The following is an 18561-nucleotide window of genomic DNA, read 5'->3' on the forward strand; positions in this document are numbered from 1 at the left end:
AAGTTCTACTCTCCACCCAGCAATAGACCGGTGCTCTCCCGAGGACACACCAAGCCACGTGTCTGACTTCTTTCTTCCCCGAAGAGCCCTGCAGTCTCCCACTTCACCCAGGAAAGATGATCCGACACTGTGACTGGCTTTCTCGGCAAGATTTAGGTCATTTGCTGAGGGCTTTTTGGATCCACCACAATAACCCCAGACAACAAGTATAACTTTGGAAATGTTGGTGTGATAAGCGGGCACACGGAGAAAAAGCTTTCAACTTGTCAGAGCTGAAGCGCCCACCAAGTTATGGGGCAATATTTCTGTCTCTTTAAAGGCAAACAGTTCCTTCACTGGCTCCACCCAATCTGCTTCCTGGCTCAGAGGTTTCAGAGGGTGCAAACATTTCCCCCTCATAGTTAAAGCAAAAGCACCAGCTCAAACAGCTTCTTTGGAGAAAACTTGACAACTCAGCAACTCCTTCAAAAGGTGAGCCTGGCTGAGAAGAGGCCCCAGAGGATAGAGCTGCAAAGGGCAGTAGGATACAGGGAATCTGCGCGGGGGTGGGCTCTGGCCTGAGCAGGGACCAGGTGGGGTGCAGGCAACGCAGTAAGGAGGATGCTGCCGGGGTGCTGGTGGTGGAGGGGGGAGAGGGGAGGAAAGATGTTTATGAGCATAATGTCCATACATCTCATCTTTAACATGACAAACTCTTGCTGAATACTGCACCGTCTGTCTAGTTGCTGTTGGGATAGACATTGAGCACCACCTGATAAACCAGAGTTTTCCCTTAGTAGGAAGTGAGGGACCCCCAACGCAGCTCTTTAGATCTGGAAGGCAATTCAGAGGCCACCCAGTCTAAACCCCTGTTTCTTTTTTTAAATTTAATTTTAATTTTATATTGGAGTAGAGTTGATTTACAATGTTGTGTAACTTTCAGGTATACAGCTCAGTGATTCCGTTATACATATACGTATATCCATTCTCTTTCAGATTCTTTTCCCATATAGGTTATTACAGAATATTGAGTAGAGCTCCCTGCGCTAGACAGTAGGTCCTTGTTGATTTTACTGAAAAAGAATCAGAACCCCTGAGAGCATGGTGACTCTCCAGGGATTACCCAGGTCACGAATGACACAGGAAATCTAGAATTCACTTCGAATTCTCTCCGACACTTCACAGAGAGAAGCTGTGTCCCCAATAAGGTGACATATGAGTGGAGGAGTGGGTGCTATGCAGAGAGGATTGGCTATTCTAAAAAATCATGTATGTGGGACCTCCTCCTTGCCTTCCCTAATTATAGGCTTGCTACCCAGTTCACCATTCGGGAAAGAGTGTGGACTGTCTTCCTCTGATCCGCCTCTGACCTGATGTAGACTACAGAATGACGGGTCCGAGAAGGAACAAGAAGAGGCCATAGTGTGCAGTGCTTAAGAGAGAGCGTGGTAGTCAGACAGACTTTGAATTGGACCCCTCTCTGCTCAGCACCTATTAGCACAATGACTTCGGGCAAGTGTCTCGGAATTCCTGAACCACATCGGTTTCCTCATTTAAAAAACTCAGGTAATAAAGTTAGCTTCCTTGCAGGTTATTTTTGGGAGTAAGTGAGATACAACTGGCCGTTGAACAACACAGATTTGAATAGTGCGGGTCCACTTATATGTGGATTTTTTTCAATAAATACACATTCAGCTCTCCATATCCCTGGTTTTACATTGGCAGATTCAACCAAACAGGATGGAAATTTCCATCCAAGGTAGGAGGAATCTGCCAATGTGAAAACCCCGATATGGAGGGCCAACCGTAGTAGCCATTTTACATGAGATATTTGAACATCTGCAGATTTTGGAATATGTCGGGGTCTTGGAATCAATCCCCCCTCCATATTGATATGGAGGGATGACTGTAATATACAAAACATACTTATTAGGGTGCTAGGTGTACAGTATACATTCAGTAGCGGTTACACTACACCCAGGTTATTTTTTTTATTGTGGAATTTTTTTAACTTATTGAAAGATAGAGGGAATAATATAAGGAACTTCCATGTACCTATACCAAGCTTCAACGATTATCCATTTCTGCCAGTCCTGTTTCATTTATATACTCACCACTCCCCAGCCACCCCAGATTACTTTGAGGCAAATGTCAGACCTCGTGTCACTTCATCAGTAAATATTTGAGTATGTATGTCTGAAAGATAAAGACCATTGAAAAAACTTACCAGAATCAGACTTCAAAAAGCAACGAGGGCTTCCCTGGTGGCGCAGTGGTAGAGAATCCGCCTGCCGATGCAGGGGACGCGGGTTCGTGCCCCGGTCCGGGAAGATCCCACGTGCCGCGGAGCGGCTGGGCCCGTGAGCCATGGCCGCTGAGCCTGCGCGTCCGGAGCCTGTGCTCTGCAAAGGGAGAGGCCACAACAGTGAGAGGCCCGTGTACCACACACACACACACACACACACAAAAACAAAAAGCAACGAGAATTTCTAGAAAATTACCAGTTATATTCACATTGCTCTGATTGTCTCACAACTTAAAAAATTGTTTGAAGTTGCGCCCAAATGAGGTCCATAGATTGCAATTCATTGATATCTCTTAAATTTAACTTAACACATAGGGTTCCACCTTCCTTTTTTCTTGCTGTAAAATTTCTTTAAGAAAGGGGAAGTCTTTTGTCCAACAGAATTGGAGGTGTACACTTTGTTGATTACATCCCCCAAGTGTCACTTGTCATGCTCTTCTAGTTCCAGTGTTTTGTGTGAATTCTGTTTAGGGAGAAGCTTGGTCAGAGTAAGGTTTGGCTGGTGTTTTGGTGGCAGTACTTCACAGGTGCACTTGTTAACGTCAATCAGAAAGCACATAATGTTTGGTTATCTCAGATATTCATGATCATCTGGAGTATATATTTCCTTAAGGGTCACAAATTATGATATTCTAATTCTATCATTCTTTCTTCATTTATTAGATGGAATAATCCTATAAAAAAAAAACACTTCCCCTCAACAATTCTTTCATTTCCACGAGGCACCGTTATATAAGAAAGACAAGATAAATGCTTTCTTCTTTCCCTTTGTCAACGTTCGGAATGACATACTCCTAGCAGACTCCAAAGGGAACAACTGACTTCTTCTAAGAAGATGGCATTGCTATGAACACATAGATTTTAACTTCTTTGATATCTTCCAATCCTTTGGAATCATGATTCTTACTGATGCCCAGACTGTCTCATCTTTGTCCCGTTGGGGATCGTCTTCAAGTTGGCTCTTAAGTCCTTTTGATGTGATCCTCGCAATTTTTTTCATAGCATCCTTGTATGCTCAGGATGGTCTAGTATGGCAAGTTGGTCTACGCTCAACTCGTACGTTGCCCGGCCCAGACCTGGAATCCATACTTTCTCCTAAGAGCCCTACATTTTTGGTAGGAAATGGCATTTGAAGATTACCATCTGCCACTAAGGGCTCTCGTTGTCAGTGGGTTCCTCATTGTTTTTAGGCCTTTTCAGTGGATTCCCAAACTATACAAACACACACACGCACATACACACAAATAAGAAAAGGATTCCTGAAAACTATTTTTTGCAGGTTTTTTTGGGGGGGCAGGGCGCTTAACTCTATCCTACTGGGGATGGACAAAGAAATGACTGCATTGTCAAGTCTCCAGGACCAATTTTTTTGTGGTTCATCCACCACACAAAATACAATGTGGCTAGTTTGTTTCATTTGCTTTGGATTTTGACTAATATTTTGAAATATAATTTTTGCTGTATAATACATGCTTTCAAGATCAAATCTATGAAATCGAAGTAGTCTAGTTCCCAGCTTCTCTCCCTAGCTTCCCTCCACCCTGTTTCTTCCATCCCCATATAAGTAACTTTTTTGTCTGCTTCTTTTTCAGATTATCCTGCCATTGCTTTTACGTATGAATGAAAAAATATATATATTACATTTTATATACGTAGGCCCCGGTCCTCCTTGTTAGAGAAATGAGAGTAAACTCTACATTATTTTCTTCGGCTTAATATTATATCCTGGAGATGTCTCCATACCTGGACATAAAGATATATCTCATTCCGTTTTACAGTTGGCTAGTACTGCACTGTGAGAATACACCTTGGTTTATTCAGCCAGGCCCTCCCTTACTGATGGGCATTGGATAGGTTTTTGGTCCTTTGCTATTTCAAATAGTGGTGTAATAAACAGCCTTCTGCATAATTTTTTTCTGTATTTTTGTCAGTGTACCTTTGGGATAAATCCCGAAATTGAGGTTGATAATCAAAGGGTAAATGCACATGTACTTTTGCAAGATATTGCTAACTTCTCCTCTAGATGTTTTAGACTGCTTTTCCATTTGCACTAGCCATGTGGGAGAGCACCTGTTTCCCCTATACCTTTTACCAATATATTATGCCAGCAAATTTTTGGATTTTTGCCAAACCTGTAGGTGAGAAATAGTATCTTAGTGTAATATTAAATAATTAATTTAATTTTTCTATGTTTTGATATATTATTCTCTATTACGAGTGAATGTTCATCTCTTTTTCTATATTCAAAGGATATTTACATTTTTCTCTTTGAACTGTTTATTTATATCTCTCTCCATTTTTTATCGAGTTGCTGGTCTGTTGTTTCTCTACTTTTAGATATTCCTTGTTTTTTTTTTTAAATTTTGTAATTCAAGTATAGTCGATTTACAATACTGTGTTAGTTTTAGGTGTACAGCAAAGTAATTCAGTTATATATTTTTTTCTGATTCTTTTGCATTAGGTTATTACAAGATATGGAATATAGTTCCCTGTGCTATACAGTAAATCCTTGTTGCTTTTGTATTTTATATATAGTGGTTTGTATCCGTAAATCCTATATTCCCAATTTCTCCCTCTTCTGCCACTTTCCCCTTTGGTAATCAAAAGTTTGTTTTCTATGTCTGTGAGTCCGTTTCTGTTTTGTAAATAAGTTTATTTGTATTTTTTTTAGATTCCACATGTAAGTGATATCATATAATATTTGTCTTTCTTTGTCTGACTTACTTCTCTCAATATGATCATCTCTAGGCCCATCCATGTAGCTGCAAATGGCATTATTTCATTTTATTTATGGCTGAGTAACATTCCATTGTATATATGTACCACATCTTCTTTATCCATTCATCTGTCAATGGACATTTAGGCTATTTCCATGTCTTGGCTATTGTAAATGGTGCTGCTAAGAACTTAGGGGCGCACGTATCTTTTCAAATTAGAGTTTTGTCCAGATATACGCCCAGGAGTGGGATTGCTAGATCATACGGTGACTCTATTTTTAGGTTTTTGTGGATGCTCCATACTGTTCTCCATAGCGGCTGCATCAAATTACATTCCTACCAGCAGTGGGGGAAGGTTCCCTTCTCTCCACATTTTCTCCAGCATTTATTATTTGTAGACTTTTTGATCATGGCCATTCTGACTGCTGTGAGGTGATACATCGTGGTAGTTTTGATTTGCATTTCTTCAATAATTAGTGATCTTTTCATGTGGTTGTTGGCCAACTGTATAGATATTCTTGGTGTAAAAGGAAAATTGCCCTTTGCCCCTCTTTTATGTAAGTTGGAAAAAAGAATGTTCCCCTAGTTGGACATTCGTGTTTTTTTTTTTTTTTTTTTTTTTTTTTTTTTTTGTGGTACGTAGGCCTCTCACTATTGTGGCCTCTCCCGTTCCAGAGCACAGGCTCCGGATGCACAGGCTCAGTGGCCATGGCTCATGGGCCCAGCCGCTCTGCGGCATGTGGGATCTTCCCAGACCGGGGCACGAACCCGTGTCCCCTGCATTGGCAGGCGGATTCTCAACCACCACGCCACCAGGGAAGCCCTGGACATTCGTGTTTTAATTTGTGTGTATGGAGGATTGTTTATTTGTTACTTTGCCTCACATCATCTTTTTGATTTGTATGTAATCAAATTTAGGAGTCTTTTTCCTTACTCTATTTCAAATCTTAGAAATATTTTCCCCACCCCCAGGTTACAAAGATTTATCCATGTTTCTTCTGTTATCGTATGGATTTTTTTTACATTTAAATTTCTAATCTATTTGGAATTTGAATGGCGTCAGGAACTGGATGCAGTTTTATCTTTTCCTGTATTGTTATCTCAGTGTTTCTTATTAGTCCATCGTTTTTCCCACTGATGTGAGATGCTGCCTTATTGAATATAAATGTAACATAATATAATATAATTGAATATAAATGAATATAGTGTGATCAGTTTGGCCTACTCCCGAATTTTCTGTTTCTGTTTTACTGTTCTCTCTATTCATGCACCAACATCATACTGCTATTTTTTTTTTTTTTTTTTTTTTTTTTTTTTTTTTTGCGGTACGCGGACCTCTCACTGTTGTGGCCTCTCCCGTCGCGGAGCACAGGCTCCGGACGCGCATGCTCAGCGGCCACGGCTCACGGGCCCAGCCGCTCCGCGGCACGTGGGATCTTCCCGGACCGGGGCACGAACCCACGTCCCCTGCATGGGCAGGCGGACTCTCAACCACTGCGCCACCAGGGAAGCCCCATACTGCTTTAATTATAGAAATTATAATGTTCTACTATCCGGTAGAGCTAGTCTTCCCTCACTTTTCTTCTCGTGATTGCCAAGGCTAATTTTCTTTTGTCTTCATCCAGATGAACTTGATAATCAACTATTTTAGTTGCATGAAAAAAAAGTGATGAAAAAAAATTTTTAATTTATATTTATGTAAAATCACGCCAAAGAAGTATCTATTCATTTACATTTTATCATTTAAACATGAATCAGTGTTGGGCTTCCCTGGTGGCGCAGTGGTTAAGAATGTGCCTGCCAATGCAGGGAACATGGGTTCGAGCCCTGGTCTGGGAAGATCCCACATGCCGCGGAGCAACTAAGCCCGTGACCTGCACCACAACTACTGAGCCTGCGCTCTAGAGCCTGTGAGCCACAACTACTGAAGCCCGCGTGCCTAGAGCCCGTGCTCTGCAATAAGAGAAGCAACTGCGGTGAGAAGCCTGCGCACCGCAACAAAGAATAGCGCCTGGTCACCACAACTAGAGAATGTCCGTGTGCAGCAACAAAGACCCAATGCAGCCCAAAATAAATAAATACATAAATAAATTTATATTAAAAAAAGAACATGGGGCTTCCCTGGTGGCGCAGTGGTTGAGAATCCGCCTGCCGATGCAGGGGTCACGGGTTCGTGCCCTGGTCCGGGAAGATCCCACATGCCGCGGAGCAACTAAGCCCGTGAGCCATGGCCGCGGAGCCTGCGCGTCCGGAGCCTGTGCTCCGCAACGGGAGAGGCCACAGCAGTGAGAGGCCCGCATACCACAAAAAAAAAAAAAAAAAAAAAAAACACAAACAAACAAAAAACATGAATCAGTGTTGAATTTGGCCAAATGTCTTTTTTGCACCTAGTTCCTTTTCTTCTTAACCTATTCATGGGATGTGTTGCAACCTTCAATTTCCTCGTGTGGAACCACCCTAGTATTTCTGAAACAGTAATACTTAATCAAGGTGTATTGCTTTTCAGTGTCTAATAATTTAGTTAGGATTTTTGAATCAATACTCACACATGAGACGTGTATCGCTTTATCTGTTGGTGAAATCGTGGTTAGCTTTTGGGATCAGCATTACACTTGCTTCATAGAAAGAGCTGAACGTTTTCCTTCCTTTTTCTGTGATCAGGAATTGTTTAAGTACCACTGAGATGGTCAGATCTTTAAAGGTTTCAATTAATTCCATGTGAAACCATCTGGACATGACTCTTTTGTGGGGATACTCTTTAAGTACTTTGTTATTTCTTCCACAGCCATCGAGCTGTTTGTGCATAGTAGACTATTACACATTTTCAGGGAGGAAAAGAAAGAAACAAAAGAGAGTTGGGAACAGTTCCCACTTGCCCCAATTGACCCTTTTTCCCTCTCCTTCCTTTTCTTAAGATCTTGTGGGTACCTAAGCCCCAGGGCCTCTTGATAGAAACATGGCTGACGCCCAGGACAACGCTCTGAGGATCGTGCTGGTCGGAAAGACTGGAAGTGGGAAAAGTGCCACAGGAAACACCATCCTGGGCCGAAACGTATTCAACTCTTTGGTTGCTCCGCAGGCTGTTACCAAAACTTGTCAGAAAGCATCCCGGAAATGGGAGGGGAGAGACCTTCTCGTTGTTGACACCCCAGGTCTCTTCGACACCAAGGAGAGCCTGAGCACCACCTGCAGGGAAATCAGCCGCTGTGTCCTCGAATCCTGCCCCGGGCCTCACGCCATCGTGTTGGTCATGCAGCTGGGCCGCTACACGGAGGAGGAGCAGAAAACCGTGGCGTTGGTCAAGGCTGTGTTTGGGGAAGCAGCCGTGAAGCACATGGTCATCTTGTTCACTCGCAAAGAGGAGCTGGAGGGCCACAGCCTAAGCGACTTTGTGCGGGGCGCAGACGTAAATCTGCGAAGCATCCTCAAGGAGTGTGGAGACCGCTGCTGTACCTTCGGTAACAGGAGTACAGACCAGGCTGAGAAGGAAGCTCAGGTGCGGGAGCTGGTGGAGCTGATAGAGAAGATGGTGCAGAACAACCAGGGGGCTCACTTTTCCGACGCCATATACAAGGACATAGAGGAAAAGCTGAGAGCGCGGGAGGCAGTCTTGAAGAAAATCTACGCTGATCAGTTAGAAAAGGAAATTAAAGTAGTAGAAAAGGAATATGCCCATCTCCCACAGGAAGAAAAGGACGAAAAAATAAAATTGCTAATGAAGAAGCATGATGAACAAGTGAAAAATGTAAGGGAAGAAGCCAAGGAGAATTTATTTCAAGTTGTTCTTCAGGTGATTAAAAATGTGCTTTCAAAAATATGGCAAATATTTTGGAAGTAGTGTACATTTTATTTTTACTTCTCAAATTACTACAACTTGTTAATATGCTAGTTTGCATTTTCCAAAGAGGGCTAAAACCATATCTTCTTTCTGACTTCTTCTTACAATCTGACCTTGTTACTCTTTGCATTGAGTTATGGGTCTAGGTCCCCTGCCTTGAAATTGGATGGACTTTGTGACTGCTTTGATAAAAATTCTGGGTGGTTGAAGTAACACCATGGGACTTCCAAGGTTAGAAAGGGAAAATGCCTCCTTGCTGTCTCGGGTTGCTTGCCCTTGGAATTTGGCCGCCATGTTGGGAGGAAGCCCAAGTCACCCGCATGAAGAGAACTTGAAGTCACCGGCCCACTCCCCCGGCTGATATTTCAGCTGCCAGCCAGAAGCAGCTTTCCGGTCATGCAAGCGAGGTGACACCAAAGTGCATTCTCCAGTTGCCAACTGATGAAGATGCAAAGAGCAAAGATGAGCCATCCCCACGGGGTCCTGCCCAAATTGCAGATTCATGAGAAAAATAAATGATTGTTGTTGTTTTAAACCACTAAGTTTTGGGACGGTTTGTTATGCAGTGAGAGCTAACCAGAATGAAATACCTTCCCAGCACATTCCCCACGACACCCGGCTCCCAGCTGTCCTTCTACACAATGCCAGTGAATGTCAGAGGTTATGCAATTGACATAAGCAGGCAATGGTACATTTCAGAGAGTTCACAGAGTCAATTTAGGAAAATTCAAATAAGAAACCCTGCATACGTTAAGTGTCAGCACCACTGGTAATGTGTCTTATTTCAATCCACATCTATGAGTACTTTGTTAGTGAAGCATCAGGCTTCTCTGGCACCATTACTCTGTGGTTCATGGAGATGTGGACGTTGATAAATCCTCTTCTTGTTTTTCTCTCTCGCTTTTTTTTTAAGGTACCATCCTAACTTAAAATGTCCCTGCTGTACCTAAGAAATCTCTTCTGTGCCAAGTATTTTTCTTGCCTCTGCAGAGCCACAGTTCACCCTTCTTTCACCTAGCTTTTTGCCTGGGTGACTGATCTATACGGACTACATCGGTGGGGTCTCTCGCTCTCTGACTTCTGCTTCGTTTCTGCCAATAGGAAATCCAAGCAGGAGAGCTCCTGACGGCAGAAAAGCAAGGTCAGGATATCTGTTCTCCTGCCTCTCTCCCTGCAGGGGCATCTCCCACTAGCTGCAACCCTAAGTCGAAGCTCATGACTCCTCCCCTGGAAGCTCTCTACCCAGCTCTCCTTCTGGGTTCGAGCTTTTGTTCACCCCTTAGGGTAAGGATGTAATTTCCTCACTGTTACTAACCCTCTCCCTTGTCATTTCCACACCCTGTATCCACAGCTTGTAGGAAGCCCATTCACTAGGCTCTCCTCCAACTACTTCATTATACTAAGCCATCTGTTTTCTGCTGGAATCCTGACTGATACATCTTCTGATACCTACTTCTTTTTCTCTTTCAGAGCATTCCCTGACTTTTGTTGTTGTTTTTCAATTCCCACTAGTGTTTTCTGCCAGCGGAAAAATCTCTCCTGACTGTTGAAATCTCTGGGACAAGTTGACCCACATGGACTGAGACATTGGCAGTGAGCATACAAAAGGTTCTGTCTTGCTAAAATAATTGCAAAACTTCCAAGTTAGAGGGATGATTTTATATCATTTATAATGATGGCAGATAAGCCCAAACTCAAATTGTTGGAATTTTTACAGCTGTCCTTTGCTTTCCCTGTGAAGGTGACTGAGAGTATTTACGGCACTGGTGAAATTTAGGGAGACAGGGATTCGAGAACAAATCTGGAGAAAATAGGATCCCAAATACCTGCTCATTCTAAGCTTCTTCACAAATATTATGAATGGAGTAAAGACAGCATGGAAGAAAAGCCCATTGTGAGAAAACATTCATAATATATGTTGTGACATAACACCGCTAGTCCAAACTGCTATTCCCGATAACACAATTCTTATATTTAGAGGTAGTTCCTTGTGAGTGATTCATCGGTGCAGTATTATCTCTAGAGAGCGAACTATTCATGCACTGTCCTGACACCTTTCTTTTTTTCTTTTTTTTTTTTGTGGTACGCGGGCCTCTCACTGTTGTGGCCTCTGTTGCGGAGCACAGGCTCCGGACTCACAGGCTCAACAGCCATGGCTCATGGGCCCAGCCGCTCCGCGGCATGTGGGATCTTCCCGGACCGGGGCACGAACCTGTGTCCCCTGCATCGGCAGGCAGACTCTCAACCACTGCGCCACCAGGGAAGCCCGACACCTTTCATTTAAGAACCGTTTAAATGATAGTTTCTCTCAGCAACTTGCAGAAGCATTATTAATTCAATTAACTTGTGTGTATCTAGGCATACGTTAGGGCCTATGGAAGATGCAGCTTATATTCCACTTTGGCAGGTAAGACATGCCCAGAGGAGAAATGAGCAAATCAAATGAAAATCATCGATAAATCATCACATTATCTTCTCCCATGTCGAAGGAATTCTGCTCGATTATCTTCCCAATCCTTACATCCCAGTTTTCTCTGAAGGTGGTGCTGAGTTCTGAGGTCTCTGGAAATTCCAGCATTTGGGGTGTGCATTATTCCTATTGTTGAAATATGTGAGAGCCATGACCCATAAGTGGAGAATTAAAGTAGGATTCATAGGAGAAGACTTGAGGAAGAATTCAGAGCTTGAAATCTCCTGTGAAGGATGTACAGGATGTGTCCATGTGGGTGCCTGGGTGGGTGCCTGGAATGATTAATGATGCTTCTCTTCAGAAACAGGGAAGTTAGGATCTGCAGAGAAGATCATCGGGGTAGACTCAGGAGTGACAGTACTCAGTTAGGTTTGTGACAAGCTGAGGAGCAGACGTCAAAGGGCGGGTCCAATGTAAACATCCTACATTGAAATTTTGGACTGAAGGTCATGTGAGAGGCCCGGGGTGAATGTGGCAGGATATTAACATAAATGTGAGCTTCAGCTGAGCCCTCAGTATTGCCAACACCCCCACATTCCAAACTCATACACTAGAAGATCTGGGCAGGACCTGCCAAGGAAGGAGCTGGAAACCAGTTAGGTGAGGTTTAGCTCTTCAACTAATTTGGTAGGTATCTGAAGAGGTCAAGAGGAAAGGGCTTTTTCAAAGAGGACGTTCTGATCATAAGGACAACAGCCTTCAGGATTGGCAAATTCTTGGGCTTCATCTCGGGAGTAATTGGCTCCCTGGTAAAGAGGGGGATCTCTATGTAACCATGTGATTTAATAAGGGAAGCTCCACGGGGACTCCACGTGTGTGCCCTACCCAATAGGAAGACGGTTTCCTCTCACCTCACAGCAAGTAAGGTAGCCCCTTGGGCTCTGATGCTGCCAGAGGACCTGAGTGGTGTATGGTAAGAGATTCCTGGGAGGACACAACGTGTGTCCTCTGGAGTTGAGCTTCGGAGCCGCGTGCTCCTGTGGGAAATATAGTACGAAAGGACGTTGCTATGTGCCAGAGGGTAAAGACTGAGGAGGCTGATTGGAAGCAACCGTAACTTTCACTGACTGGGGCGCAAAAATATGGGCTCCCCGTAAGTCAAATGTGGGCCACACAGGGGGGAGCCAGCCGAAGGCAGCTTGAAGGGGACTTGCCCGGAAGTCTACCAGGGATTGCAGCTGTGCCCGGAACTGGAGTCGAAGCGACCGGCTGGTGGGGAGATAGTGGCCATCGGTCGGACTTGTAATTGCAGATTTCCAGGGAAATCTTTCCTTCATTCATGGGGCCCCATGAGGAAAAGAGCCACGACGTGTGCCTCCATCCCCCAAAGCCAGATTACACCTGACTTGTCTTCAGTGGTTTTTCCTCTTCTCCTCCAACCCACGAGGAGTCACATCCAAGGCGAGTGACGGGAGGAGGAGGAGGAGACGAAGGGCGGGGTGGGGCGAGATGGAAGAAGCCCCGTGCACACTGCCTTTGGCGGAAGCAGGCACAAGCCAGGGGAAGGAGAGGCTTTACCCTGCAGTGAAATTCCGAGCTTGATGATTGGGTTGGATGTTGTAATTACGCAAATGGGACTGACAGAGACTGGAGAGGGCTTGCGCTTGGGGCAGAAGCTATCCAAGATGTCCTTCACGAGGCACCAATGGACCCAGTTTGATGGGCCAGTAGGAGACAAGAATAAATATCTTCCTTCTTTGCCCTCCCTTCTTTGTGAGGTCTGTCTTATTTAATCACAGGCTAGCCATAAATCACCTTCTTTGCTACGGATGAGATCACTCTAGAGAAGAACCCCAAGACCTTGCCAGTCTTCTTCCTGTAAGAGGGGTGCTGCGTGCTTTCCATGAGTGGTATAGCAGGAGTCCAGGGAAGTGCTCTGCTCGTGCAGGTTATGGAAAGAAACTTGACATGACCACATTCCCAGAGGTGTATTTATGTGTACATCCCACACAGTCAAAAGATTAAAAGGGGGTGGAGTAGGGCCTGCAACCTCTGAAGGGGGTGAAGTGTCCCTAAGAGCCCTGAGCCTTATTTTCTCACGCTCAATCAGAGAGGAGCCTTGACCAGCTAAAAATCCGCGCCATGGAGTCTCCCCGGCCTTGTGGCCAAGGAGAGGACAGGCAGTAAAGCTCACTGCTATGAATAGGAGACTGTCACGGCAAGTTTATGGTATGACTGCGGCCAAAGTTCTGGCCGTTCTTGGAGATCACGACTTGACCTATGGAGAACGGATTCACCTGGTGCCAGAGTCTCAATCCGGTGAATAGGGTCAATGACCAAACTTGAAAGCATGCTTCTGGTTGAAAAGAAAAAGAAGCTACAAATCGGAGACTTGTTTTCCACTGTGGCTTTCAAGTTCAAAGATGACTCCAGCAGAAGGGGTTCCGGAGATGTTGAGTAATGAGGCCCAAGGTCAAAGGAGGCATGTTTGAGACACAGCAATCATTTGTAAAGTGCTGCATATATAATCCACGAACAACCAAAAGTTCATTGGAATGGTAATTTGTTGAATATAGAGGCAAAGTTGCATCCCTTCTGGAAGGTATACACACATAGAAGCCCTTGATAAGTTCACCCAGCCAGTCTTGAATGGTAGCCAACAAAGCCTGTCCTTACTGAGCGCTGACATTTCTCGAATGAGAAAAGCTGCCCTCCAAACTAGAATGGCCTTGGACGTGATCCCTGCCTGGCAAGGAGGCACCTGTGCCACCGTCCAAACAGAATGCAGTGTGTTCCTACTGATGAGACTGTTAATGTATCGTCTTTATTGAGGCACATGAGGGCACAAGTGAACACCCTGAGTGATCCAACGCCCCTACCCGGGGACCTAGGAAATCAGTGGTTCGGATCATAGGGTTCTGGGTAGAAAAAGTTGGTCATTGATTTGGGGAATCATTGTCTTAACCTGCGTTTTCTCTTGCATGTGACTGTATTGGTGCCGTGACATCTGCCACCAGTGCAGCCGGGGAGCTACCAAGGGAGCCACCTCCGTGCTAGCGAAAGCCCTTGCTGACCGCCAGGGCGCGTTGCGCGAGACGCGAGCCTGTGAGATCGCGAGAGCGGGTCACGGGGCTTGAGAGTTGGACCCAAGAACTGGACCCACGCAGCTGGGGGCTCCCCACCTACCCCGCTGTCCTTGGGATGTGCGTTCCGCTTGGCTTCCCCACTCCCAGAAGCCTCCCCAAGGATACAGCCTTGAGTAGAAATGGACACTGTCTGGCTTCTAGACGGGACCGAATCCACTCAAGGCCTCTGTATAAAGGTTGACGATTCTGGCAGACACGGGTGGAAAGCTCTTCTCCTCGTGGCTGCTCAGGACAAGCCTTGTAAGTCCCTTGCTTATTAAACCTGCCAGCTGCCCACCTGAAATGGTCTGGCTCACCGTCGGGTTTCAGATGACACCTGGGAAGATCCCAAGGACGTTGCAAACCGACTTTATATTTTTAAACATCAGTCTCATCTATATTTATAAACATATAAAAAATGGAACATCCAAGGCAATTGTTCTCAAAGTTCTTTCTTCTTGTTAAAAAGCGTCTTGATTATCTAAAACTCTTCCTAGATTGGGTTGCATTCTCTGAGATTTGCAATCAACAAGTTGCCACGTTGCAGAATAGGACTTTGTAGGTATTCCCTTTCCACACTGTTGAAGGATAACCTGCCTTCTCACTCTTGGTCCTCTTTACCACGCTCCCTGATTTATTTTTTTTTACCCAAGTGAACATCTTCTATAATTATTTTATAATTCACACACTATTCCTTTTTTGTTTCTTTTCTGTCCCTTCAAGGAACACTGAAAGATCTGGAGGGCAAGAATCTTTACCTGATATTTTTTGCTAGTATACCCAATTGCCTAAAACAGTGCTTGGCACATAATAGGCTCGCACGAGACACTGAATGAAAATTCTATTTCATTTGATATTTTGTTCTTGTTTGTTTAGAATTGGATTGCTGTATTTGTCTCTACTTCTGCTTTCAACCTATCTCAAGTTTCATGTTTTAGATTCAGATTGTCTTTGCAATCCACCCCAAACAATATTTATTTTTTATCGGAAATCTTTGGTGTATTTATCATAGTTATAATTTATGATCTATTTGGATGCATTTGTAATCTTTTATTTTTTGCTTTCTCCTTGTCCAACCTGTTTCGTAGTTTGTTTTTCTTTCTTCTTTTTGCCTTAATTTGGATTATTTGGTTCTTCTTTTCATATTCTATTTTGTTTTCTAATCAGTTGGAAATTATATACACTCTTCCTAATTTTCTTAGTGGCCACAGCACATATTCTTTTTTCAAAATTTAAAAAATTTTTATACCATTTTTAAAGGTTACATGCCATTTACAGTTATTACAAAATACTGGCTATATTCCTCATACAACACACATTCTTAACAAAGTCTAAAGGGAATCTATATTTTAATCTTCCTCTTATACAACAAATTACTATAGAACACTTAAACTCCATTCCCACCTTCCAACCCATCTATACATTATTCTTGTGTATTTTTATTTTCTTATTTTTTTTCCTTTTTAAGCCCTAGAAATTATTACCATTATCTTCTCTCCCTTTCTTTGTCTTTCCTTCCTTCTTTCTTCCTTTCTATTTCTTTCTTTCCTTCCTTCCTTCCTTCTTTCTTTCTTTCTTTCTTTCTTTCTTTCTTTCTTTCTTTCTTTCTTTCTTTCTTTCTTTCTTTCTTTCTTTCTTTCTCTCTTTCTCTCTTTCTCTCTTTCTCTCTTTCTCTCTCTCTTTCTCTCTTTCTTTCCTTCTTTCTTTCTTCTTTCTTTTCAACCTCTGATTTACTATCTGTGATTACTTTCCTCTCGCCTCGAGTACACTCTACAAATTCTCTTAGTGAGGTTGTGCTGCTGGCAAGAACTCTCAGTCTTTGTTGTCAATGTGGTTTTGGGAGGAGGACTTTAAATTCTGCAGGGCTGGTGAAATATCCTCAGAGCGACAGCTAGCTGCTATGCTCCACTTTGCCCACCTAAACTTAGTTCAGTGTCTGAGAAAGGTTATTTTCTTGCCTGCTCACTTATGCTTTTAAGAAGATGTATGTAATATTTTTCAGTATTTTTAGTCGATTTCAGTGGGAGGATTAATAATCTGGATATCTGAAAGAGAAGTTTATTTTTATGTTTGGTTTGTCTTTTCCTGGTTTTGTTTCCTGTGTGTATGTCTCCCTTTGGGGTTATTTTTGCTGTTTATCTTTGTGTCTTTCATCTGTCTTTCATGTTGCAGTCTTTGGTCAAACAGCAGCTCTCCCTGACTGCCTTTTCGTAGTTTGGAATAAATCATTAGAAAACCTGGAAGTTCCACGTCTGAGTGAGGGTGCTGACTGCAGGCTTCAGGTGAGGTGACCGCAGGATAGGCTGTTATGTAGAGGGAACCCAAAACGCCAGAATGCAGAGGATTTTCTCTGGACATGCTCTAATCTTTAGGAGAGATTCCTTCAATTACCCACTCGGGAAGAGAGACCTTGAAGTGTGAGGTTCTGAATGAGGGAGAAGTGAGGAGATGACTGGATCATGTGTCACATACTCACTTCTTCCACGAATGCCCTGCTTTCAGCCCTACAGCCCCATCCCCTTGGAGCTGAAATTTCTGAAGCCCACCTCCCCGAGGTGCTTCCGTCCCCACCCGCGGCCACCTCAGGACAGCCTCTCCGTGGCCATGTTGGCTGTGGATGCTCCGCTCTGATGCACCCTTCCAGAAATCTGTTGAAACCTCTTGTCTCTGATACTTATACTCCTAATAGTCTATGTATGGCATCCTGGTTTTTATTAGGGTTTGCCGAAGGAGAACGTCTGTGGTCTGTAATTGATCTCAGTCCATGTTCCAGAATGCTTGGCATATGGCCAGTTTGCTATCTGGATGCTGAAATCCCCGATCTCCTGTTAAATAGAAGTAAAATGTAATGAGAGAGAATGCGCAATATTTACATATTTATATTTACACAGAATTATCTGTGGCCGTTTACAACTTGGAAATAGAGAAATTCTAATACAAATTTCAAGTTGCTATTGCTTCAAAAGAGGCAATGGTAAAAAATGGACTTGTCAAGTTTTCTATATAAAGTTTAGGCTTTTAAAGCACCACTGTCAGGGTTCTGAAAGGCATAGAAGAGCAGAAGAACCTGCGTTCACTGGCTGCACTGGTGCTTTTCCTCAGCTCAAGACCAAGCTGTGAGTGGCCTTAATCAGGCCTCCTCTCCAGTTCTGAGTCCATTGTGAGAGCATCACCCCACGGAGAGGAGGAGAAGTGGGCCTTGCATCTTAACCTTTCTGTCCTGTGAAGCGATCACAGCTACGTGTGACAGGAAAGACCAAAGGTGAGGGTGATGAGGCCGGAAAGAGTTGTGGCTGAGGCAGCGAGGAGGTGATGTGCACAGATGAATTTATAAGCAGCTGTTCCTGTTATTGTGAGAAGATTCTGAGAAATGGGTGAACCACAGAGTTCCCTGGGTTGTGCTGTGATGCGTGTGAAAATCATCCTCTGGTCTCTTTATCATAGAATTTCTAGTAAAGTGGTACAGGTATTTTACATGCATAAGAAGGGAGGGTGTGGGTTGAAAAAGGGCGTCAAATTATGAAGCAAAACGAGGAAATGCATAAGAGAGCAGAAACTGTTGAAAATAAAACTGCAAAGCCTTTGAGCTTCAGGAGGTGCCAAAGTAGGTTCCAACTCTGCATGGGAAGAGAACCAAATTCATATTGTTAAAGGGCCTGGAGAGAAGGTAGTGTGACACATTGGGTCCAGTTCACAATCAGTCTACCACAATTGACTCTCCTACTCGCATCCAATTGTACATAAATGGCAGGAGTTTTCAGCTTTATTGAATTTTAATTTGCATAGAATAAAATTCATGCATTTTTTTCAGTAGATTCAATAATCGATTAAACAATATTTCTAAGCTTGATATTGACGTATCTATGTGAGCTTATCTATGAGCCTGTAATGAGCTTATATATGTGTGTATACATGTTGCAGCAAGTATTCATTTTATTTACTTATTTGTTTATTTACTCATTTATTTCTTTATTTTTACCTTTTGATCCCTTTCACCCATTTCTCCCCTTCCACCCTCAGCCCTCGCCTCTCACCACCACCACGCTGTTCTCTGTATCTATGAGCCTGGCTTTTGTTCTGTCTAGATTCCACATATAAATGAGTTTGTACACTATTTGTCTTTCTGTCTGATTTATTTCACTTAGCAAAATGCCCTGAGATCTATCCATGTTGTCACAAGATTTCCT

General features: G+C 43.5%; 2 protein-coding genes across 3 annotated transcripts in view; both read left to right on the plus strand.

Moving 5' to 3' along the window:
- Positions 1–375: 375 nt before the first annotated feature.
- Positions 376–9379, plus strand: LOC131762148 (GTPase IMAP family member 7-like). 2 transcript variants are annotated; one of them, XM_067041853.1, is made up of 3 exons: positions 383–471; positions 1286–1545; positions 7917–9379. In XM_067041853.1, exon 3 carries the CDS (start codon positions 7958–7960, stop codon positions 8837–8839), a length of 882 nt encoding a protein of 293 aa, XP_066897954.1. In that variant the 5' UTR covers positions 383–471; positions 1286–1545; positions 7917–7957; the 3' UTR covers positions 8840–9379. The 2 variants fall into 2 exon arrangements, with proteins under 2 accessions (XP_058929432.1, XP_066897954.1); XM_059073449.2 differs by lacking the exon at positions 1286–1545 and having other exon boundaries at positions 376–471.
- Positions 382–18561, plus strand: part of GIMAP4 (GTPase, IMAP family member 4) — a 34488-nt gene continuing 16308 nt past the window's right edge. The window contains exon 1 of the mRNA XM_067041852.1: positions 382–471. The gene's annotated coding sequence lies outside the window, so the exon portion shown is untranslated. The remainder of the gene's footprint in view (positions 472–18561) is intronic.

Source organism: Kogia breviceps, chromosome 9 (assembly GCF_026419965.1).
Source record: "Kogia breviceps isolate mKogBre1 chromosome 9, mKogBre1 haplotype 1, whole genome shotgun sequence".
In the NCBI taxonomy this organism is placed as follows: Eukaryota; Metazoa; Chordata; class Mammalia; order Artiodactyla; family Physeteridae; genus Kogia; species Kogia breviceps.

Excerpts from the sequence above, each read along its gene's own strand:
- LOC131762148 (XM_059073449.2), top strand. The coding sequence starts at position 7,958 with ATGGCTGACGCCCAGGACAACGCTCTGAGGATCGTGCTGGTCGGAAAG.